Source organism: Trachemys scripta, chromosome 3, assembly GCF_013100865.1.
Source record: "Trachemys scripta elegans isolate TJP31775 chromosome 3, CAS_Tse_1.0, whole genome shotgun sequence".
Classification (NCBI taxonomy): domain Eukaryota; kingdom Metazoa; phylum Chordata; order Testudines; family Emydidae; genus Trachemys; species Trachemys scripta.
The window spans coordinates 195,633,846-195,658,092 of record NC_048300.1 but is presented as its reverse complement, the minus strand read 5'-3'; the positions used below and the strand labels follow the sequence as shown (position 1 = coordinate 195,658,092).

At 41.3% G+C, this 24,247-nt stretch overlaps 1 protein-coding gene across 3 annotated transcripts in view; it reads right to left on the bottom strand.

Moving 5' to 3' along the window:
* KIF13B (kinesin family member 13B) overlaps positions 1 to 24,247 on the bottom strand; it is a 187,619-nt gene that overhangs the window by 100,381 nt on the left and 62,991 nt on the right. For all 3 annotated transcript variants that reach the window (XM_034766725.1, XM_034766728.1, XM_034766726.1), the window contains exons 3-9: positions 17,510 to 17,522; positions 16,781 to 16,841; positions 12,656 to 12,748; positions 11,793 to 11,973; positions 11,206 to 11,293; positions 9,352 to 9,486; positions 4,729 to 4,841 (exon numbers count right to left, since the gene is read on the bottom strand). In XM_034766725.1, coding sequence (XP_034622616.1) covers positions 4,729 to 4,841; positions 9,352 to 9,486; positions 11,206 to 11,293; positions 11,793 to 11,973; positions 12,656 to 12,748; positions 16,781 to 16,841; positions 17,510 to 17,522 — 684 coding nt within the window. The remainder of the gene's footprint in view (positions 1 to 4,728; positions 4,842 to 9,351; positions 9,487 to 11,205; positions 11,294 to 11,792; positions 11,974 to 12,655; positions 12,749 to 16,780; positions 16,842 to 17,509; positions 17,523 to 24,247) is intronic.

Genomic DNA, 24,247 nt, shown 5'->3' with positions numbered 1-24,247 from the left:
AGATCCCAAGGGACCAAAGAGTTGCCCTAGAATCCTTCAACATGTGAAGGGATGCATCAGTCTTCTCAGCAAATAACTTTGTCCCTTCAAAAGCAAGGTCGTTCCACTATTTTGGACCTTTTCAGGGAAGCCAGACAAGTAAAACCACAAAGCATGTCTCATCACAATGTCCATAGAAATCAAGTGCACCACTGTGTCAGCTGCATTTTGCGCGGATTGGAGGGAAACTTTAGCCAACTGCTGGCCCTCATTGACTATTGCCTTGAATTGTTCTTTGTGAGAATTAGGCAGTTGCTCAATAAAGGAACTGAATTTTGTGTAGTTTTGGTAGTCATACTTTGCCAATAAGACTTGGTAGTTTGCTACACGGAACTGGAGAGTAGCTGATGAATATGCCTTCCTGCCGAACAGATCCAAACATTTCCAGTCCCGGTCATAAGGGGTGGTTCTGAACTGGTGCTGGCGGCCCCTACAGTTAACTGCATCCAAAATGATGGAATTAGGAAGTGGGTGGGAAAAGATAAATTCTATGTTCTTTGCAGGCACGTAATACTTTTTGTCCATCCGCCTGCATACTGGCTGGACAGACGCAGGGGTCTTCTATATGACTTTGGCAGGATCCAGGAATGCCTCATTAATAGGGAGGGCCACTCTGGAGGAGGTGGAGGAATGTAAAATGTCCACCAGGTTGTGGTAAGATTCGGTATTCTCCTGCAAGGGTATTCGTAGGGCTTCTGCCACCCTCTGTGCCAGGCCCTGAAATAATGTGTAATCAGCCATTGATGGCAGAGGGGGCATCACCGTCTTGTCTGGTGACGATGATGAGAAGCAGGCTTGAGGAGTGACTTCTTCCTCCACCTCAATCTCCTCTCCTACTTGTTCTGGAAGTTCAGAAGCCCTCGAAACCACAGCTGAAGGAGGGTGTCTCCTTGTTTGCTGACATGCCACACTAGAGGCATGGAAGGCTTGCTGTTTATGATCCTACTAAGGGTCCCAGTATGGCCATTGTGGTGGGTACCGTGGCTGACCAAACCAGGGAGGCTGTGAGTGAGGTGGATGATATGCCTGATGCCCATAGTAAAATTGAACCCCATATGACAGGTGAGAAGAGTGGCGGGAACCCACGTTTTCTCACTCACTTTCTGACTCTGATGATGAGAAAAGCAGTGCACGGCAGGGAGATGTCAGTGAGTCCAGGGCTCTGGGCAAACTTGGTACTGGGGCCCCGATACTGAGTAGCAGTGAGTCAGGTGCGTTGGAAACTGAAAGATCTGTCACGCACTGGAAATCCAGTGGTGCAGATGGCGTCGGTACTGCCCGTAGTTGTTAGTGCAGAGAGGCTTGCACCGGTGGAGTTGGAGATGTGGACTTGGCCGCAAAATCCATTGATGCCAGATGCACCGGAGTCGGTACCAGTGCTGATATCCATACCGACAGAGCCTTCCCTGGGGCGGATCTTCTATGTTTTTCATGCCCCTGCAGTACCGATGCTTCTTTGCCCATGCCTATTGGGTCTTTGGGCAGTCAAATTTTCTCTGTCATATGGTACCGCTTGTGCCCTGGGTACCAGTTTTAGATGGCTTTGGTGCTGTTGGTACCAATGATACTGATGAAGCTGGAAATAGTTTTCGGTTCCATCAGGGCTCACTACGGGGACTCACAGACCTTCTCTTAGAGGCCTTGTGTGAGTAGCTCATCTCTCTAGGCTCACCTCCCTTCGATGTAGAGGGTTGTGGTGAGAGTTTCTGCAGGGACTCAGGGGTTGAAACACCAACTCCATGAGCAGGAGTTTGAGAATTAACTCTCTGTCTTTCCTGGACCTAGGTTTCAGCTGCTGGCACAAGCCACACTTTTGTGGAATGTGCTTTTCTCCCAGGCAGCGAATGCACTGCGAGTGTCCATCAATCACTGGGATAGATTCCATGCAACTGAGGCACTTTTTGAAGCCCGGGGAGCCGGGCATACCCTTGTCCGGGGGGGGAGGTCACCCCCATCGGGGTTGGTGGGAAGCAAACTCTTTCTTCTTCTTTTTTAGACATGGCCAAACAGAAGGAACTGCGGAGGGATTGCTCACACATGCTGGCTAGCTTTGTGGCAGGTGAGGAGCAGTGCATGCATGGGTGGGACAGACGGCTACCAAAGTTGTCTGATCAACTGTGCAGGGACGCAGGCGCACCTACAGTGGAGCACCCATAGGGACACTACCCGAAGAAGCAGCTTACTTATCTATTCTGTAACTGTTGTTCTTGGAGATGTGTTGCACATATCCATGCCACTCTTGGTTGGTGTGCGTGCATCCAGTATAGCCCCTATAAACTCTCTCCTCTGAACGGGTGAGAGGACAGACTTTTCTGAGTTGCTCAACAGTCCCAGTGCCTTACAATTTGACTGGATAAGAATTATAGTACCTGAATCTTGAAATGGCCTCTCGCAAGCCAGTAGTCCAGATAGGGATAGATATATACTCCTAACTATCTCAGGAAGGCAGCTACCAGTCCCATACATTTTGTGAAAATCCAGGGAGCTGCCAACAGGCTGAAAGGCAGCACTGTGAACTGGTAGCAAGATTGTTGGTAAACCAATCTGACATACTTCCTATGGTCTTGATAAATCCTCAAATGGAAACAGGCATTATTTAAGTTGAGGGTAGCATAGCAGTCTCCAGGATACAGGAAGGGGAAAATGGAAGCTAGTGATACAATACAAAATTATCTTTTTGAGATATCTGATGAGCTGATGTGGTCCTAAAATTGGCCTGAGACGTCCCTTTGCTTTCAGTATTAGAAAATAACAGGAATAAATCCCTGTTCCTCTGTGACTTTGAGGAACCTCTTTTGTGGCTCCCACCCAGATGAGAGTTTGAAATTCCTGAAGGAGGAGCACCTAGTGAGAGTGGTTCCTGAATACGGAAAGAAACAAACTGCAGAGTGTACCCTATTTCCACGGTACATAAGACCCATTGGTCTGAAGAAATAGGAGAGATGGTTTGCAAACAAAGGGGAAGGAGACTGATGCTGAACGGTCTACCTATACTGTAGGAGAGATCTGCCCCACTTGGGAGAGCAGTGCCAATAAGCTCAACAAGTTCCTTGCAGCTGCAAATGCCTCTGGCATGGATGGTACTGGAATAGTCACTGACCAGTTCACAAGAAACTAAGATGTGCTGCAGATGATAAATGTGCCGCTTTGGGCCCGGGACTCAATGTTGTCTGCCTCAATGCCTGAATCAATGGTGCCATTTTATCCAAAAAGTGAGTGGAAGAGTGCTTCGATTTTGATTGCTCTCTAGTCAATACTTTGCCCCCTTTCTTGGCAGACTTAGGGATCAGAGATCTGCCTCTCCCAGCAATGTCTTTGGAAGGCTTCTGTTTCTTCCCGGACACCCGCAAGGATGAGCAGTGCCGGGACTCAGACAGCAATGGAGGTGTACTGCTCACACATGCCAAAGTGCTCAGTACCCTCTCTGACAGAGAAGACTCTGAAGGTGTGCTCAGAGCAGCCTCCATCAAAAGAAACTTCCGCCTAGTCTCTCCATCTCTTTTGGTTCTCAGCTTGAAGTCCTTGTCAATCTGGCACAGATCCCTAACGTGAGTCTCACCGAAACACTTTAAACAGCTAGAGCGCAGCTTGCTCTTAGGCATCAGCTTTGAGTAAGACAGACAGGGCTTGAAGCCTGGGACCGAGGAATTCCTTGGTACTGACAAACGGAACCCCAAAATTGGGGAACTGAGAAAAAACTAACGGATACTAAACAAACGTATCTATCACTAACACACACCAAGAACTATGTAACTAGGTAACTATATATAAGAAAAAAATACCGAGAACTTGCTAAAGCAAGACCAGATTCTAACAACTCTCATGGGCAGCAAGAAGGAACTGAGGGGGGCCGGGAGTGGCTTTGCCTTTTATACTGCACGTGGTGGTGTGTGGCAGCAGATGGCACTTGAGCTGGTCTGATGCCTACTGCCGAGGGGAAAATTTCTGACCATTGTGCTCATGGCACACGCACACCAAGAGTGGAATGCACGTGTAATCACTCAAAGAAGAACAAAACCATTGTCATTTCAGTAGAGTACCTTTATCTCAGTTTCACAGAATTAATATTTATCTGATTAGTACCGACATCTTCAGTGTAACAAATACCTAAAGCAGTAACAGCCCTTGCCCATCCAACACCCACTTCAGACAAATGAAATTTAGTTTGGTGGTCTCCCCTTTTTGTACACATCAATTTGCCATAATTATTAGTCTCTATTCATGAAGATAACTGCAAGTGCAGGAGTGTCAGAAGTAAGGCAAGACCCTGCTTTTCCAAAAAGCAGCTATGAAAAAAAAAGTTAGTCAGTGGCATTTCCACTAATATTCTCTTCCAACACAAGCTACATTGCTTAGCAATGTATCAATTTTCTATGTGAGAAACTCACAAGATAAAAAGTTTTCAGCCTTTATAATCATGTCCTTGCAACACAAATTACATGCATAACTGTTGCAGGGAGTATAAGCCAGCATAAAACACATTTTAAATACTTAAAATGTGCACAGATCACTTAAGAATTTCTATAGAAATAACATTCAAATACAAAACAACCTCAGAAAAGCCTGAATTGGTTACAAGTACCTTGCAGAAATCTTACTGATTAAACAGTGCATTACAAGTTTGACGTAGCTTTCCTTTATTGCCTATTTTAACAAAACAGCAGTCAGAAAAATCATTAAAAGCCTTACTTGTTAATGTTGCTTCCTTCCTTCAGTCTGTCACCTGCAGCACCAGTCTTAGTTGCCCTTTCGCTGCCCGCTAAGTCCACCAGACTCAGTTTGCCCACTTTCTCACCCGATGTCTGAGGAATGGACAAGAGAAGAGTTACTGTTAAAAGATTTTACTCACTCAAATTTCTAGTTAAGTTTCACAGTTTGCCATGTTTTCAAATAAGAATGCAGGTTGTATTCCTTACCTCCGACCTTTTATCCGACACATTTTAAAATAAATATTATAACCAGTATTGAATATTTAAACATAGCGTTTTGAATCAAAAATAATCCTTCTATTACTTTAGTTGCTGCCTCAAAAGTGGTAATGTGGGATGCACAAAGAACTCCAAGACCTCTAGCTGGACACCTAAGTACCAGAAGGGAGGAACACAGCCAGTATCAGACAGGTATAAAGCAAGAACAGTGGGAAGAGGGAACACAGGCAATGGACCAGGAGTCACAGATCAGGATGCTCAATCTAATCGGGGGCAACATCTCTAACTTTGATTCCTATTTTCAAGATGAGAAAACTGTTGCTTGTCCAAAGCGACAGTGGGAGTCGGGACTCCTGAATGCCAATCTCAGGCCTGCTGTACACTTAAACTTTAGGATGATTTAGCTATGCCACTCAGAGGTGTGAAAAATTCTTACCCTTGAGAGAGATAGATAGGCTGACTTAAGTCCTGCTATAGACACCTTTAGGTTGACAAATGAATTTTTCCATCAACCTAGCTATTGCCTCTTAAGAAGGTGGATTTACTACAGCGACATAAATAACCCGTACACTACAGCAACATAGCTATAGTGCCATGGCTGTGCTGCTGTAGTGCTTGTAGCATAAACAGCCCCCCTTTTTTGACACTGATTCCCAGTCCAGTGCTCAGACTGCATCACTCTGAAAATAAGAATGAGCAAAGCAGGAAGTATGTAATAATTCCACATTTTATGAAGGGCAGATATTTACAAAAATACTAAGATGACAGGCAAGGTTTCTCACATCCCCTCCAAAGACCTTCTCCTTAAAGAAGGAATTTCAAGCTGATTAAAAAATTTTCAATTCTCAACTTTAACCCAATAGAAGTTTTATCATAAATTCTTATTACTCTTGCAAGTTATAGCTGGACCAAAAATAAATTTTTCCAAACATTCAACCTGGGATTTGGATTTCCCTTAAATTAATAGGTATCTTAAGCTTTTCTTTAGCTCCCATCACTGTAATATGCAAGTGCTAAGAGTATAATTACATTTTCAAAAGTACTTGTGTCTCATTGAAAAAAAAAAATCAATGCGACTGATTTTTTCCACTGGGATATAGCTACTTATGAAAATGTAACTTTGTCTCAAAGCACGTTGCACTTCCATCTCATAGCACTGTATGTTGGATCATCTAATTTCAGAACCCGAAGACAGCAGAAAAAAAATGCCAGGCCAGAAGCCCAGTGTTCCAGAAATTCATATAACTGCATAGTCAGCAGGGTGGTCACTGGAGGACAGGACAGGAATGAGGAAAGCAAAACAACTATCTTGGGCCAAGCCTAACCAGAAGCATCAAAGAAACCAAAAATGCAATGTAGCAACAGAAAAACTAGAGAACCACGAAAAGTTCAGCATTGTAGGGAGTGTGACACAGCAAAGAGAGTGATCTGGAGGCTGGGGGGAAAGATAGAATTGAGAGAGAAATATAGCATGGTGGGTGGGGGTGAGGGGAGTTAAAGAATGAAAGAAAGAGAAAATGGTTAGACAATAAGAAAAAGATTAAGGATGTGAGGAGAGAGAAATAAGGAAATGGAGAACAGGAGTTGGAGAGCACTTTGGGGGAAACACTACTGTATAGATCAGCTATTCAGATGAATACCACTTTTAGGCACTCAATATTCAGGAAATATAAGACAGACAAAATCTTACTAAATTATGCAGGTGACATGAACACACACACACACACACACACACACACACTCACTCTTCAGAACCCATATTAGATAGAGCAGTGGAGTCCTAACACTGAATCTGAGACATATTTCCATAACAAACTGAGAAAATGTGCCCAGAATTCAAATTTCTTCGAGGGAATCAGACAAAAGCAGTGGAGCCGAGAGGGACAAAACCTTTATTTAAAACCCAAAATAGCTTAATCAACAAAAAAAATACAGAATGTGATTAATAGTTTTTGTTGGGGTTTTTTCTGGTTCTTCCTTGTTCAACCATTAACCATGGGGGCTGCAAACAGAGCACAAGCGGAAAAGACCTATTTCCTGCCTGGTACCCATCATTCCCAGACCCCACACATTCCCACATCCGGGTAGACGGGGGGGGGAGAGGGGGGGCACGAATTGGGTGTGTGTGTGAAATCAAAGAATAAAACTCATTTAAGCTAAATGCTTTATGTTAATTCTACATTCAGTATAATTTGTTTTCCCATACTCTCCTCAAAGTGAGGGGAGAATTTAATCAATGATGTTGGATGTTCAGCTAGCATTACATTGTTCACTTTTCATAGAATCAAACTCATAGAACCATAGGGTTAGAAGGGACCAAAAGTGTCATCTAGTCTAACCCCCTGCCAAGATGTAGGACTTCTTGTGTCTAAACAAACCATGACAGATAGCTATCCAGCCTCTTCTTGAATAATCTCCAGTGAAGGCGCTTCCACGACTTCCCTCGGCAGTTTGCGCCATTGTCCTACTGTTCTTACAGCTAGGAAGTTTTTCCTGAGCTTTAATCTAAATCTGCTCTGCTGTAGTTTGAACCCATTGACTCTTGTCCTACCCTCCGGGGCAAGAGAGAACAATTTTTCTCCATCTTTTTTATGGCAGCTTTTCAGGTATTTGAAGATCGCTATCATATCCCCCTTAATCTCCTCTTTTCCAAACTAAGCATACCCAGTTCCTTCAGCCTTTGCTCATACAGATTGCATTCCATCTTTGTCGTTCACCTCTGGATCCTCTCCAGTTTCTCTACATCCTTTCTATACAGCGGTGACCAAAATTGGACACAGTAGTACAGCTGAGGTCTACTCACAGTACTATCACCTCCTGTGACTTGCATGCTATGCCTCTGTTAATGCAACCCAAAATTGCATTTTTTATTTTTATTTTTATTTTGCAGCAGCACGGTGACTCATGTTGAAATTCTGATCAACCACAACTCCCAGATACTTCTCTGCAGGTCAGGTGCCAGGCCAGTTATCCCCCATTCTGTATTTGTGAATTTGCTTTTTCTTACTTAAGAAATACGGCACCTTACATTTGTCTTCGTTGAATTTCATTTTGTTGTCTATAGCCCAGTTCTCCAATTTATCAAGATCCCTTTGAATTTTTGCTCTATCATCTGAAGTTTTGCAACCCCATTACTTCCAGCTTTGTGTTATCTGAAAATTTGATCAGTATGCTCTCTATTCCTACATCTGATTATTTTACTGACTCCTGGGGACTGATGAGACAAAAGAGTTGTGAAGCTTAAGACTGGTTACCTGATCATTTTTAGCTTTGCCTTTAGAAGGGCCACAGGCTTACCACATGGCTAACAGGAAAAAGATAAATTTAGCTTAATAAGATTAACCAAACTTGTTTAAGTCTGTCTTCAGAAGTTCTCTCCAATTTTTGTATTTTCAAGTTAAATTTGTTATGCCGTCACCGCTAGGTTGCAGAGGTTAAGTAAAAGAAAATGGAAAAGTAAATACGTTTCTCATCAAAAACAGGTAAACAAAATTAAAGGAAAGAAAGTACTCCTGACTGAGAAAGTGAAATCTTTGTAACATTTTCAGCAAACATACATTTGGAAATAGTCCATGAAAAAAATTACAACCTGAAATCTTCATACCTGCACAAAGGTTTCTTCATTCTGATACTATCACAAAATATCTCCATCAAATATTTTCTCGTAAAGGACAAAGCCAGTTTTACATTCAAACACTCTTCCAACACTTCAGTTTCCCACCCCCACACACACACTATTATTATTACACTAGTATTACTGTAGCGCTTAGGAGCCCCAGTCATGGAACAGGACCCCACTGTGCTAGGTGCAGTACAAACACAGCACAAAACAACAGTCTGTGCCCAAAGAGATTACAATCTAAACATAAGAAAAGAGGCAACAGATGGATACAGACTGACCAATAGGGGAGTACAAGAAAACAGACAATATTGGTCAGCGTGATAGGCACTGGTTTCAGCACATCAGCAGCCTGACCATTGTCAAACTTTTTATGGGCACCGTGGCAAAGGGGTGCTTTAAGGAGGGATCTGGAGGATGCTGAGTCAGTTTCACAGAAGTTTTACTTTCCATCTAGCCCCAAAATCTATATTACAAACTCTTGTTTTAAAATACATGTTTTATTGCTTCAGATATTAGGATTGAGGAATCCTCATTAAATCTACTGCAGCTTTGGGCTTGCATCCTTATATCATTGCATTTCAAAAGCCAGATTTCAATCTTACATGTCCATCAAAACATCTAAATAAACCTAGCTTCATTACATATGTGCACAAGCACAGCAGTCTATTGGAACATGTTACAAAAGCCATGATTAGAATCTGTAGCTTGGATTAGACATCAGAGGTCAAAGTCTCTACCTGCAAATCTTCTGCTATTACTTACCCCTGATTGTACATCATACAGTGTGTGTGTGAGGATGATTTTGAAGACTGCATGTGACCGACTGCTCTCTTCATTCATGTTGGTTGCAGCCACTGTTCGAGATTTGTTACCTTCTGACATCAAAGACTCTATGTCCTAAATAAAATCGTAAGGCCTTTAATAATATGTGCTAGGCACTATCTGCACAAACATTGCTTTCACTAAACTACTTCAATAGATAGTAAAAATAATTTTGTTAAACGTAAAATAGACAAGTATCTCCCTGGGTTGGATTTTTTTTTTTTTTAAGTCTCTAAAGATGAAATCACAATATTGTACTATTTTAAGTTAAAGAGTAAGCAGTAAACAGTCACTGAGCCTAATGCAATTTAAACAACATCACTATTTGTATGTTACCCATTAACTTTATTAGGGTCTCAAGGTGGGGGATACTGTATTCCTTTTTATTGGTTGGCTGGCTGAAGAAAACATTAATTTACTGCAATGAACAAAGTAAAATGGCATTCCATTTGTGAAATCATAGAATATCAGGGTTGGAAGGTACCTCAGAAGGTTACCTAGTCCAACCCCCTGCTCAAAGCAGGACCAATCCCCAGACAGATTTTTGCCCCAGATCCCTAAGTGGCCCCCGTAAGGATTGAACTCACAACCCTGGGTTTAGCAGGCCAATGCTCAAACTGCTGTGCTATCCCTCCCCTCAATAGTGCAGCACTTTAGCTCACTCAGTAGTTAGAGCTTTTCATTAACATGCATTTTAATTCATACCTAGAACCTTACATTTTATAAAAGCAAAACAATCAACAGAACAGATTATGATGTTTCTCTCCTGGACAAAAGCTTGGGAAGTCCTAGAATGCCATAATTCATCAGTGGCTTCAGAGACACCCTGAGGCATAGGAGCTGCATGTTGTACATCAATCTTGCAAAATGGTCACAGACTTACTGCCCCTACACAAAATCTATTCACCCAACCTTTAGCAGGATGATGCTGGGGAAGGAAAAAGCAAAACAAAACCACAATGCTTTCCTGCGCTGTGTGTGTGTGGAATTTTGCAAGACTGCCGTGTAGTGCGTATGGAAAATGTACACGAAATAATTTTATTTATAGAAAGTAGTAGTAAGGACTGGAAGAATTAACAGGGTGCTCATAACAGTACTCATGAACCAACCTCTGTATTACAAGTGTGTCTGCTTAGAGGCATAAGAGTTTTGTAATTCCATCTTATAATTACTAGCTTTTCTGACAGCATATCAAATAGCTCCACGAAGACATTGTGCTGCACAATCCTTAGAATCTGAATTACTTAGATTGAACACAGGGTTGCTACATGATCATCAATAATACTCTTCATTTATTTAGTACATTCCATCCAAGGATCTTAAGTGCTTTACAACTACTAACTAGTTAATCCTTTGTTCCCATCTGAGGAAATGGAGGTACAGAGAGATGAAATGACCTAACCAAGCCTCAAAGCACATAGCTGGGTATTACTTTCTCCAGCAAAGGCTTCCTACCACCCTTCCTTGTGAGCCTGTTACATGTCCAAACTGTTTTTGTTTGTATAGCCTAGGTTACTGAGACTACGAGTTAAGGTTGCAGTAAGGAAGAACTATTAAATCAGCCTTGTAAATCTTCCATTTCCTTTTTTTTCTTCTTCCCAATGTTAGGTGGTAAGAGCAGTACTCACATGTTTAAGACTTTCATAAAGGATTTCTTTAAGCATATTCTCTCTTAATCCCTTAATTACAGAAACATAATATAAAAATAATCTCGCTACTATTAACAATACTTGAGCAGCGACTATAAGAATTACCAGTTTCAAGATCTATTCCGTCCCTAAAATTGTCCCTTACCTTGTAGCTGGCGACAGCCAGTTTAGATAGTCCATCTACATAAGGACCAAAGACGTTGTGCTCTCTAACTTTTAATGACTGACGGCTTCTGTTTAAAAAAAAAAATAAAAAAAGATTTGTACTTATAAAAGTGCAGCTATCCAAGTACAATAAGGTTTTTAGTAAAACCACAATTTTTATCAACTTACCATTCAAAGGAATAGACAAGATAACAAGACCCTCTAGCTACCATTCAAAGCAGGAATGCTTTAGTGTTATAGTGCTCTAGACAAAAAACCCACTTGTCTATACCTACAGTGTTGGCATTTCCCCGTACCTCACTTCATGAAAATCAATGTGAGCATGAGAGTAAGTGTTTGGCATATATTGGGCCTTTAAATAATAATAAAGTAGCTATTTGGGGGGGGGGGGTCTAGGGGGCAGTCAGGAAGACAACACGATCCCATAACAGGGATAAGTCTTGTACCCTGATAGGATGCCTGAGAGGGAGTCCATTAGGGCAAGGTAGGGAGACAGCCGTAGCTCATGGAAACAAGAACATGTTACATTGTCCAAGGTCAAGCATCCTCTATATGTATACTGCTTACCCTTTGGGGTCAAGGAGATCTCTAACTTTCTCATTGTAAATCTCCATGTAGGACACTTCCACTTTGAAACTCTGTTCTTCGTTTTCCTCTTTCTGTGCTCTTTCAAAGAGACCACTGCAGAGTCTCGGGATTAATCCAGGCTGGTCGGCTGTACCCATCATTGTGTAAGATTTTCCAGACCCTGTGCATTTGAAACTAGTGTTATTGCTTTTACAACAGATTTTTTTAGGTGATGGGAATAAGGGGGAAGTAAAGGGCAAATAATGGTTTGGAACTTTTCATTGAATATTCTTTAAACACAATTTTCTATATATAAAGGAACCAAGACACCAATAAAAGGACAACCTACTTATTAAATCAAGCTGAAAAGGAAAAGCCAAGCTACTTAAATTGATTGAAAGCACTTAGAGAGATGCATCCTTATCATGGACATCAATTTAATGCCTACCTGAGTTTCATAACTACACAGTTCAAGTAAGCCAATTGAACAAGCCAAGCCATCTTTGTTTATCAAATTAAAAAATGATGAGCAATGACTATCTAAATGCAGAGTCAGAGATCTTCCATTACAGAATATTAAAGATACAACAAACCCAAGGACATTCATGAACCAGAACATTCAGGAAACACTTATCCACAGCTTGGGAAAGCAGGGTAGCAGGGCATCAGAAATTAGCAATGTTATTCCAAAATGCCTTCTGATCTCAGCCCCAACACAAAACAAACAGAAAAAAGCCCACATCTTATCTACATTGCTATATTGGGAAAAACCTAGCAATGTCAAAAAGCTAACCCAAGAACAATTATTTCTGTCACAACACGTTTCTCATCAACAGCACTTTTTACACTCTGCAATGACTTACCAGTCTGTCCATAGGCAAAGATACATGCATTGTAGCCCTCAAAGGCATTCTGAAGAATATTCTCTCCAAGGCACTTGAAAACAACATCTTGACCTAAAAATAAAATAAAAGCTGACGTTCAGGGAAAAATGATAACTGCTTTTACAGTCATGCCTTTCAGACTCCAAATCAGGCGAAAAGAACTAACTGTATGAAAGATTTACATCTTTCATAATGTATCTCAATTAGACAGTAGGGTGTTTGAGAGAGGGACAATGGATATAAATCTGGAATAACTACATTGAAGTCCGTGGAGTTACTCCTGATTTATATTGCTGCAAATTAAGCTAGAAACTGGTTCTGTATCTGTGTTTTCTATGAACACAATATTAGCAATCCACAGACCCACTAGAACCTCAACTACCATCTATTGACAATTACAGAATTTTGTGCATCAGCAAAACAAAGAAAGACCCACAAAATGTACCTCATTCGTTTATTTTGACAATTGCAGTTTAATTTTAAATTTAAGGTAATACTTTATGGACTACTAGTAAGTGTACTTTACAGTATTCTGTAATATAAGTGAAAATTTAGTAATAGACTTTGCCATATCACTGTTATTAAATCTTTGCAGAGAAGAGACCATAATTTTGTTGGAGAGAATTACAGTATAAGGCATGTGGATCAACAAAATATAGGATAGTTTTTCTACTGTAACAGTATGTGTAAACCTAGCCACCCTTAAAATTTTTGTTTGCCTCTTTTCCAGCTAGAGTGGAGGAAAGTTTGTCAATTTCATTTTGTTTAAAGCAGTAATACAGTGAATCACAGAATCATAGAAATGTAGGACTGGAAGGAACCTCGATAAAGTCAGAGGATAATTCAGTCCTTTGCACTGAGGCAGGGCAAAGTATTACTCAGACCACTCCCTAACCCTAACCTGTTAAAAAAACGTCCAATGATGGAGATTCCACAATCTCCCCAGGTAGTCCAATCCAGTGCTTAATTACCCTTACAGTTGGGAAGTTTTTCCTAACGCCTAACCTAAATCTCCCTTCCTGCAATTTAAGCTCATTACTTCTTGTCCTGCCATCAGCGGTTAAAGAGAACTTATCACCTTCCTGTTTATAACAGCCTTTTACCTACTTGAAGACTGTTATGTACCCCCTCAGTCGTCTCTTCTCCTTTAAACAAGCCCAATTTTTTCAATTTTTCCTCATAGGTCATGTTTTCTACACCTTAAATCATTTTTGTTGCTCTCCTCTGGACTTTCTCCACATCTTTCCCGAAATGTGGTGCCCAGAATGGGACACAATGCTCTAGTTGAAGCCTGGTCATTGTTGAGTAAAGTAGAAAGAATTCTTGCGTCTTGCTTACAACACTACTGATAATACATCCAAAATGATAAGTTTTTTATAACAGTATTATGCTGATGACTCATATTTAGTTTGTGATCCACTATAGCCCCCATATCCTTTTCCGCAGTCCTCCTTCCTAGGCAGTCATTTCCCATTTTGTATTTGTGCAACTGATTCATCCTTCATAAGTGCAGTACTTTGCATTTGTCCTTATTAAATTTCATCCTATTTATTTCAGACCATTTGTCAAGATCCATTTTGAATTCTAATCCTGTCCTCCAAAATATTTGCAATCTCTCCCAGCTTGGTATCATGTGCAAACTTTGTAAGGGTACTCTCGATGCCATTATCCAAATCATTTTGGAAGATATTGAATAGAACTGGAACCAGGACAGATCCCTGATATGCCCTCCACTCGATATGCTCTTCCAGCCTTCCTATGAACCCACTGAGGAACTACTCTTGAGTACGGTTTTGCAATCAGTTGTCCACCCACCTTATAGTAGGTTCATCTATGCTACGCTGCCCTAGTTTGTTTACGAGAAGGTCGTGTGAGACAGTATCAAAAACCTTACTAAATTTGAGATGCATCACATCTACTGCTTCTCCCCATCCACAAGTCTTGTTAACTGTCCAAGAATGTGTCATTCTGATAATTATGCAACACATAGGCAGATGGCAAGATACTTTAAATCATACATCAAATATTCAGAACTCCTCTCTCAAAAAGTTTTCCCTTCCCTGAAAAATTTCTTTCACTCGATGACCAAAGTAGTCCATGAATTTAGTTATACTGTACTTCTTCTCTTCACATACAGCACTGATTTGTAGGATCAGGACCTATGTTTGGGTATATAAGGCCCAGTCTTGCTCCCATTCAGATCAATAAAACTCACATTGACTTCAGTGGGAGCAGGATTGGACCTTTTAAACCACTGCAACTTAAACCACTAAAGAATTAGGTCCCAATTCTGAAAGGTACTACAGGGAAATTACTCGTGTGTTGCTGAACTGGCCTGAGTGGGGGCAAGCTTTACCACAAAGGTGAACTTGGCATTGATCCTCAAATTATGGGCAGAAATAGGAATAGAAATGTTTTAATTCATATATCTGGATTAAGTATTTTAATGGAGATATCCGTATGAATCAAAACGGCAAATTAGTTACATTCATCAATTACTTATACTGTATATAGATTGTAATGCGTGTTTATTGGCTGCCACTACTCTAAACATTATGTTTGGCTAGAAAGAAAGAAGGATTAAGGTAACAGTTTTAAGACTTTGCCTTCTCTCTTGACAATGGGCAACCACATGAAGAAAAGGTTTTCCATGCCATATGGTCTTTTCCCTTTACCAAATACAGGATTGTAATTATCATAGAATCATAGAAGTGGAAGGGACCTTGAGAGGTCATCTAGTCCAGTCCCCTGCACTCAAGGCAGGACTATGTATTATCTAGACCATCCCTGACAGGTGTTTGTCTAACCTGCTCTTAAAAATCCCCAATGATGGAGATTCCACAACCTCTCTAGGCAATTTATTCCAGTGCTTAACCACCCTGACAATTAGGAAGTTTTTCCTAATGTCCAACCTAAACCGCCCTTGCTGCAATTTTAAGCCCATTGCTTCTTGTCCAATCCTCAGAGGTTAAGAAGAACAATTTTTCTCCCTCCTCCTTGTAACAACCTTTTATGTACTTGAAAACTGTTATCCTGTCCCCTCTTAGTCGTCTCTTCACCAGACTAAACAAACCCAATTTTTTCAACCTTCCCTCATAGGTCATGTTTTCTAGACCTTTAATCATTTTTGTTGCTCTTCTCTGGACTTTCTCCAATTTGTCCACATCCTTCCTGAAATGTGGCACCGAGATCTAGACACAATACTCCAGTTGAGGCCTAATCAGTGCAGAGTAAAGCAGAAGAATTACTTCTCGTGTCTTGCTGATAATACTCCTGCTAATAAATCACAGAATGAGGTTTGCCTTTTTTGCAGCTGTGTTACACTGTTGACTCATATGTAGCTCACTATGAGCCCCAGATTCCTTTCCACAGTACTCCTTCCTAGGCAGTCATTTCCCATTTTGTATGTGTGCAACTGATTGTTTCTTCCCAAGTGGAGTACTTTGCATTTGTCCTTATTGAATTGCATCCTATTTACTTCAGACCATTTCTCCAGTTTCTCCAGATCATTTTGAATTTTAATCCTATCCTCCAAAGCACTTGCAACCCCTCCCAGCTTGGTATCGTCTACAAACTTTATAAGTGTACTCTCTATGCCATTATCTAAATCATTGATGAAGATATTGAACAGAACTGGACCCAGAACTGATCCCTGTGGGACCCCACTCGTTATGCCCTTCCAGCATGACTGTGAAACAATGATAACTACTCTCTTGGAACAATTTTCCAACCAGTTATGCACCCACCTTACAGTAGCTCCATCTAGGTTGTATTTCCCTAGTTTGTTTATGAGAAGGTCATGCAAGACAGTATCAAAAGCCTTACTAAAGTTAGATAGACAGACAGACTGACCACATCTACCGCTTCCCCCCATCCGCAAGGCTTGTTACCACATCTACCACTTCCCCCCATCCCCAAGGCTTGTTACCCTGTCAAAGAAAGCTCTCACATTGGTTTGACACTATTTGTTCTTGACAAATCCATGCTGACTGTTCCTTATCACCTAGTTATCTTCTAGGTGTTTGCAAACTGATTTCTTAATACTTTCCTTTTCATAGCTGTCACGTAAACAGAGTGCAATCACAAAACTACAGTAAATATTACCTGCATATTTTTCTTTTACAGATTCATCCAAAGACCAGAAACAGTGATCGTAAGCAAAAACCTGTAATAAAAAAAACAGGACATCTTATAAAAACTGTAGTCAAATCAAACCAAAAAAGGTATCCTTGTTTTGTTAGCCATGGTTAGCTGATATATATGCCTCTGCTGCCATTCTAACCATCCTCCACAAGACACCTTCATTTGCTTTCTATTTTTGCGCTTAATCAAATTCAAGCTAATTTACTTTACTGTAATTTTTATATGGTTTATTTTATCAGTCCCATTTACAAGTTGTTTAAAACAATAAGCCAGGAGTATATAAACATGCCAATAAACTACATTTTTAGAGGTGGGAAAAGGAGATAAGAAGCATCTGCATATAAAATGCAAAAAATGAAGGGAACATAAGTCAGCAGCAATGACTTTGCTCTAATGCAGATACCAGAAAATGCTTTAAGACAAGCAGTCCATTCATTCACAGTCCTCAATGCTTAATACGCAACTATGTTCTCACTTGTTTCTGAGACTCATTTTTTGGCTAGACTCTGCAGCAAGGAAATTTTTTGAGGAATGTGTGGTTTGGAGCTTTTTTGTTTTTCTTTTGAGAAACAACAGCTGATCAACTGCACTTTTTAAACAAAATAGTAAATATTTGGATATTTGAAGGCTGAACAAGTAATATACCACAGCTTTTCACAACACTGGTTTAAAGTGAAATCAGAAACTTACCTTTGGCTGGCTTCTGCAGTTCCCAGAGGAATCATCATCAGGGACAAATGAGAAGGGGCACATGTAAGAAAAAAACAGACAAAAATACAGTTAATTATAGGGCTCTCAGATCTGAGAAAGAAATACAACCAATTAAATATGAAATTGAAGATAACATGTTAACTAGAAACTTCAACTTTCCCCATAACTCCCCTTTCAGCTTCAAGTTCAAAATCGCTTTCAAATATAGGAACTAAAGCTTATGAAGCACCCTTTCCAAAAGCAGTATCTGGGATATTTTCCGTAGTAACCTAACTTTAAAAAAAAAAAAAAATCCAATTAAACGAAGCTTAATTCTTAGAGGAGCCAGCCATACCAACAAAACTGGGCAAAAGTCTCTAAGGACATACCTAGCACAATAGGGTGCTGGTCAATAACTAGGGCTAGTAGGCACTATGATAGTACAAACAGGGATGGGGACAATATGGTCACAAGTACAGCCCTACCAAATTCAAGGTCCATTTTTGGTCAATTTCATGGTCAGAAGGTTTTTAAAATTGTCAATTTCACTATTTCAGATGTTTAGATCTGAAATTTCAGGATGTTGTAACCATGGGGTTCCGACCTAAAAGGTGATCAAGGGGGGAGGGAGGGGGAAGTCACAAAGCTGTTATAGGGGGGTCATGGGATTGCCACCTCACTTCTGTGATGCCTTCACAGCTGCGCAGCAGCCCCGAAGGTTCCTGAAATGGGAGGAGGCTCACAGAGATGGATGTGAAGCTGATCTGCCCGTGTTGCTGTGAGCACCCCAGCCAGGGACTCCTAGCTGCTAGCCCCAGCCAGTGATGGATTAGCACACATGGGCGCTCCGGGAGCCACAGGGGGCAGAAGCCCCGTGACCAGGCGCCCTGAGCCACAGCAGGAGCCGTTGGGGGGGAGGGGGAGGGCACGAAAGCCCCAAGCACAGCTCCAGGGCTGCTGCAGCGCAGAAGTGAGGTTCTACCACCTTCACTTCTGTGCTGCCTCTGGAGGTATGTCTGATCTTCCCACCAAGAGCGACGGTGCAGGGGAAGAACAAGTCCTGTCCCTCCTCAGCCCAGCCCTGACTAGCAGCTAGGAGTCCCCACAGCTGGGGCGCCCCCAGAAGCATGGGGAGATCAGATTTCACAGGGAATGACTTATTTCATGGTCTGTGACATGTTTTTCACAGTCATTAAATTGGTAGGCCTTGGTTATAAATAGCCAAACAGAAGTGCCTTTTAGTGAGCCCTGAAAATAGTTGCAAATGAAGTTTGGCAGACTGACTAAGAAGGAATTGCACAGACTCTGGACTGGTCTACACTGAAAACATATATTGGCATAGCTATGTCTCTCAAGCATGTGAAAAATTCACACCCAAAAGACGTAGCTATTTTGACATAATCCGCAATGTAGACAGCAGTAGGTTGACAGAAGAAATCTACTGTCAACCTAGCTACTGCCTCTCAGGGAGGTGGATTAACCACGGTGACAGGAGAACCCCTCCCATCACTGTAGTGAGCGTCCACACTGAAGTGCTGCACAGGTTTAAGTATAGACACAGCCTCTGTCCATGAACCAAAGGTAAAGCTTTTACCCATACCCAGTTCTGATCTCAGTCTCAAGATTCCATCGACAACCTAGCCAATCTAGGTTGCCTTGAAAGGGTGAGTGGAGAAAAGGAGCACTCTCCAGAGTGTCTCAGACCTAGGTTAAGGGCTTTATACACAACAGCAAGATCCAGAGTGACTCTTCTTGGCACTTTTCTCCAGGGGAGAAATGATGGTATACATGTTTTCAAGAAGGTTGGTCAATTCAGAAAAGATCATACCATATTATTCGATACAGTAAATGAGAACATCAGATTAAAAAAATGTAAATATGTAGACTGGCATCAATTTAAGGAATCTCTCCCCACAACCCACCCTACAGAAGACTTGAGAAGTATAGGAAATACACAACTTTGGAAACAGCCAGCCTCCTTCACTCCAGAACCTTACAAATGAAATCAGAAAGCTGTTTTGACACATCACATTTATTTCTTTTGGCAGGGAAGGGAAGGGTAATGAGATGAGAATAAGATATATTTCTTACTGGTCAATTTAGGCTGGGAAGCTAATTTAGATTCATGGTTATTTTTGTGTCACTGGGTCTGCCTCAAAGAATGAAGGTTTGCTTATCAGTCCATCATGGAGAAAAACTTTTTCTGGCTCTGGTTCAGACCAAATATTAGGATTTGTTCCGACCAAACAGCAATGACAGCAGCCTTGGGTCAGGAGCAGAGTCAGAGTGTGACCCTTCTGGCAGGTTGGCGCATGTTCAAGTCAAGAGAGTTACTCACTCTTGCTACAGCAGAATATGCACCAAAAACAAGATAATAACGCAAGAGGGCAGTAACAGTTTGTCTGCCAAACAAAAACCAAAGCTTGGATACAGAGTTCATCACAGGAAGCATGATCAGACCCACGGGTAGGTAGTGGCACTTGTCACCCTATATCACTTCTTCAGTTGGTCAGAGATAGGGGAGCCTGACATAGGACAAACTGATTCAAGACCAGAGAGAGGGCATAAAATTATGGGGAGTGATCCTCTAGGATCCTCATATCAGATTTTGGAATGTTCAAAAGTAAACAAAGCACATTGACATTTCTGCTCTCGGGCCTCAAATGTTTATGCTATTTGACTAAAGGTTCCTCATAGGCTTTTGTAGGAACTCTTATTTACCTAAAGGCATAATGGTATTTCTAAAGGATGCCATCCAAAAATTCTCACCTTCTTTGCAAATCTGAGTTTGAATTTATGAGAAGAAAGGACTCTACCGTAAACCCAGATGCATTTATGTTTGTTTTATCCTGTCTTGAATTTCAAAGCAGGATTATGTTATCACATGGTACTTAAACTTTCAGGCCTTGCTGGAGCACATATTATTCAGTGTTTGGATTAAAGTAGCAATAAGGAGATAATCTCAAAAGTCATACATCACATCTGTAGTTTTCAGAACCGGGATTGCACTAGGCTGCATAAAACATCAAGCTTAATATAGACTAAAGGCTTGATACTAAATAAGCACCTTGTTCTCTTCAGAGATATGCATATGCACATTATATCCTGTAATTTTTGTAGCCTCAATTATTGTTAATCTGGCTGTACATAAAGAGAAGACCTAAATCAAAGAACGTAAAGCATAATTTCACTACCTACTGAGAATGGCTCATAGGAACAGATACTACGCTGGACCAGAGCTCGGAGAGCCGAGAAGCGCTAGTATACTGCATTCAGAGTATACAAAGGCATCTAGAAAAGAAACCGAAGTTTGGAGCCATAATTTTAGCCCTGGCTCTGTGGACTTCAGACCACTAGAGCAGTGATTCTCAACCAGGGGTACAAGTACCCCTGGGGGTATGCAGAGGTCTTCCGGGGGTACGCAGAGGTCTTCCGGGGGTATATCAACTCCTCTAGATAGTTGCCTAGTTTTACAACAGGCTACATAAAAAGCAGCAGCAAAGTCAGTACAAACTAAAATTTCATAAAGTCAATGACTTGTCTATACTGCTCTATATACTATACGCTGAAATGTAAGTACAATATTTATATTCCAATGGATGTATATTATATGGTAAAATGAGAAAATCAGCAATTTTTCAGTAATAGTGTGCTGTGACACTTGTATTTCTAGGTTTGATTTTGTAAAACTTGGGAGTACACAAAACAAATCAGACTCTTGAAAGGGGTACAGTAGTCTGGAGAGGTGGGGAGTCACTGCTCTAGAGCACAGTTTGAGCTGTTTATGCAGTTACCAGAACTCATGGAATTATTTCTCTGGGAAAAAAAAAAAGACCACATTTTTAGTTTTATATACCTCTCTGTGTACGTTGCCATACTTCCCTGCAGCTGGGCACTCCAACTTTTTTTTGTACACTCACTGAATTCCCTATCCTCCCTTCAAGATTGTCTTCATGACTGGACCTCTTCTTTGCTCCTTCCATGACGGTTCCACTCATAAGACACATAATTAACTATTTTAAGTAGCCTATTCATTTACAAGCTTGCTTTGCATTCTTGCATTATACTGTGTCACACCACAATCTACCACAGAGAAACCTATACAACTATAAATCTTTATCTCTATATCTCTGTTTTAAATTAAATATTTGTTTGTGGTGTGTAGCTTTAAGATACCCAATGCTGCAGTTGCAGAGTACACATGCAGCAGAGCAGGAAGATACATAAGAGCAGTCAAACAAGTTTCACAGCTAAATTTGTAGATAGTATCAGTTGCAATGTTGTTGAAGCATTTGCAAGGATAGGCCTACATTACAATGTTAACTCGGCTCTTACGCAGGTTTTAGCACAACCTTCCCCGTCTCCTGCCCCCCACCATCCATATAGAAAACATCCAATCCAGGTTTGGAGTGCTTTAAGCCTGGGCCAGTTTACTCAGCTGGGGGGTATAAGTTAGAGCATAAACTGCACTTCAGCTATGGCTGGAACCAGATATTTTGCAGTGAAGAGACAGGCAAAACAAAAACAAAATCACTCTGGTGCTGACAGACCTCCAATGCCCTTCCTCCTGTTAAACCAGACAGTTTTGTTTACTAGTTTTATTTAGTGTAGGTAGGGGAATCTGTATGGTGTTTCAGAATGACAAAAGATATGCAGCCCTGAGTAATCATTTCTTTTGAACCTAAAACCCTTGTACCATACATGATTCTTGACCCACATACACCTATTCTCACTAGAAATGAGAGAAGGCAGGTTACACAGATATTTAGCACACTAAGTATCAAATCAAAAGAGACCCTGGTTTCCAACATTGGGGGTCAGAGAATATGCCTATGAAATTAGATTCCTGCATTTCTTATTACCATTCATTCAAAATCACTAATCTCAGAAAATTAAATCATGTTTAATATTTACACCTACTTAACCTGACATCAGCAGTGACATTTTAAAAAGTTATTTTTGCTCATTTTGGCAACATCTTAAAATCACATTCCTTTTCTTTTTTCTTTAGGCCACTTCCTAAACCAGTGCTGAATGCAACATTCAGGGCAGGTCTTCACTACCGGGGGGGGTCGATTTAAGATATGCAAATTCAGCTACGCGAATAGCGTAGCTGAATTCAACCTATCAGAGCCAACTTACCCCGCTGTGAGGACGGTGGTAAAATCGACCTCCGCGGCTCCCCGTCGACGGCGCTTACTCCCACCTCTGCTGGTGGAGTAAGAGCGTCGATTCGGGGATCGATTGTCGCATCCCAACGAGATGCGATAATTCGATCCTGGAGAGATCGATTTCTACCCGCCGATTCAGGCGGGTAGTGTAGACCTAGCCTCAGGCTACAAGTGGCTCAGTTTCCAGTCTGTTGCTGCTGCTTAGTGACACCAAGGTATCGAAGCGCTTGAATGTATGGGATCAGAGCATTTAGTCATTCAGGCAATTTGTAAAAGTTGTTCCAAAGTTAAGCTACAGTAACAATTAGTGAGTCAAGATGGGAGTGGTGGGAGGAGAAGAGCAAATCATATGACAAACATAAAATGGAGAAAAAGCCCACATAAATTACAAGAAATTCCTACTACCAATCTTTTCAACACCTAATCCACCTCCCCTACCCCACGAGAAGTATGTCAGAACCTGGTTAAAATTAGTCTCTCTTACTTTCTACAAGAAAGACCCCTTTTCAGTCATGTGGATGCTCTCAGTAATCTCTGTCAACAGAATACCCTATAAATAGCTGTATCTAGGAGGACAGAAAATAAGTTGTGTGGTGCTCCAGGACAAGAAAAGGGATTCTCTGACTACTTGCATAAGTGCCATGAAGCCAAATCTATATCAAGCTAAGCCTGGTCCATTGAATCTGCAATGGCTTGAGAGTTATACAGGGAATACATGGTGGCTGTTTATGAAGTCCATCTTGAGTAAATTTCCCTTTTACAGCAAGAAAGAAAGACAGAAAGACAGAAAGCTTTTGTGGATTGAGTTGATTTTCATTGGGCAGGGCCGTCTCAGTCTTAAGCATGAACCTAGATGCTGCTGACCTTTGCTGTGAATTCCCAAACAGCAGCTTGGTCTTCCTGCAAGTCTTTGGACCTGTGGCTAACCACTTTGAGCAGAAAATTAAGTCAGGTACATAGGTCCACTGTAACTTGATAGAAGGCTAGAAGAAAAAAAAAAGGCACAGCAAAGGCCATGAATCATAGAAGATTAGGTTTGGAAGGGACCTCAGGAGGTCATCTAGTCCAACTCCCTGCTCAAAGCAGGACCAACCCCTACTAAATCATCCCAGCCAGAGCTTTGTCAAGCCAGGCCTTAAAAACCTCTAAGGAAGGAGATTCCATCACCTCCCTAGGTAACCCATTCCAGTGCTTCACCACCCTCCTAGCGAAATAGTGTTTCCTAATATCCAACCTAGACCTCCCCCACTGCAACTTGAGACCATTACTCCTTGTTTTGTCATCTGCCTCCACTGAGAACAGCCTAGCTTCATCCTCTTTGGAACTCCCCTTCAGGTAGTTGAAGGCTGCTAGCAAATCTCCCCTCACTCTTCTCTCCTGAAGACTAAATAAGCCCAGTTCCTTCAGCCTCTCCTCATAAGTCATGTGCTCCAGCCCCCTAAGCATTTTCGTTGCCCTCTGCTGGACTCTCCAATTTGTCCACATCCTTTCTGGGGGGCTCAAAACTGGACGCAATACTCCAGATGTGGCCTCACGAGTGCCGAATAGAGGAGAATAATCACTGCCC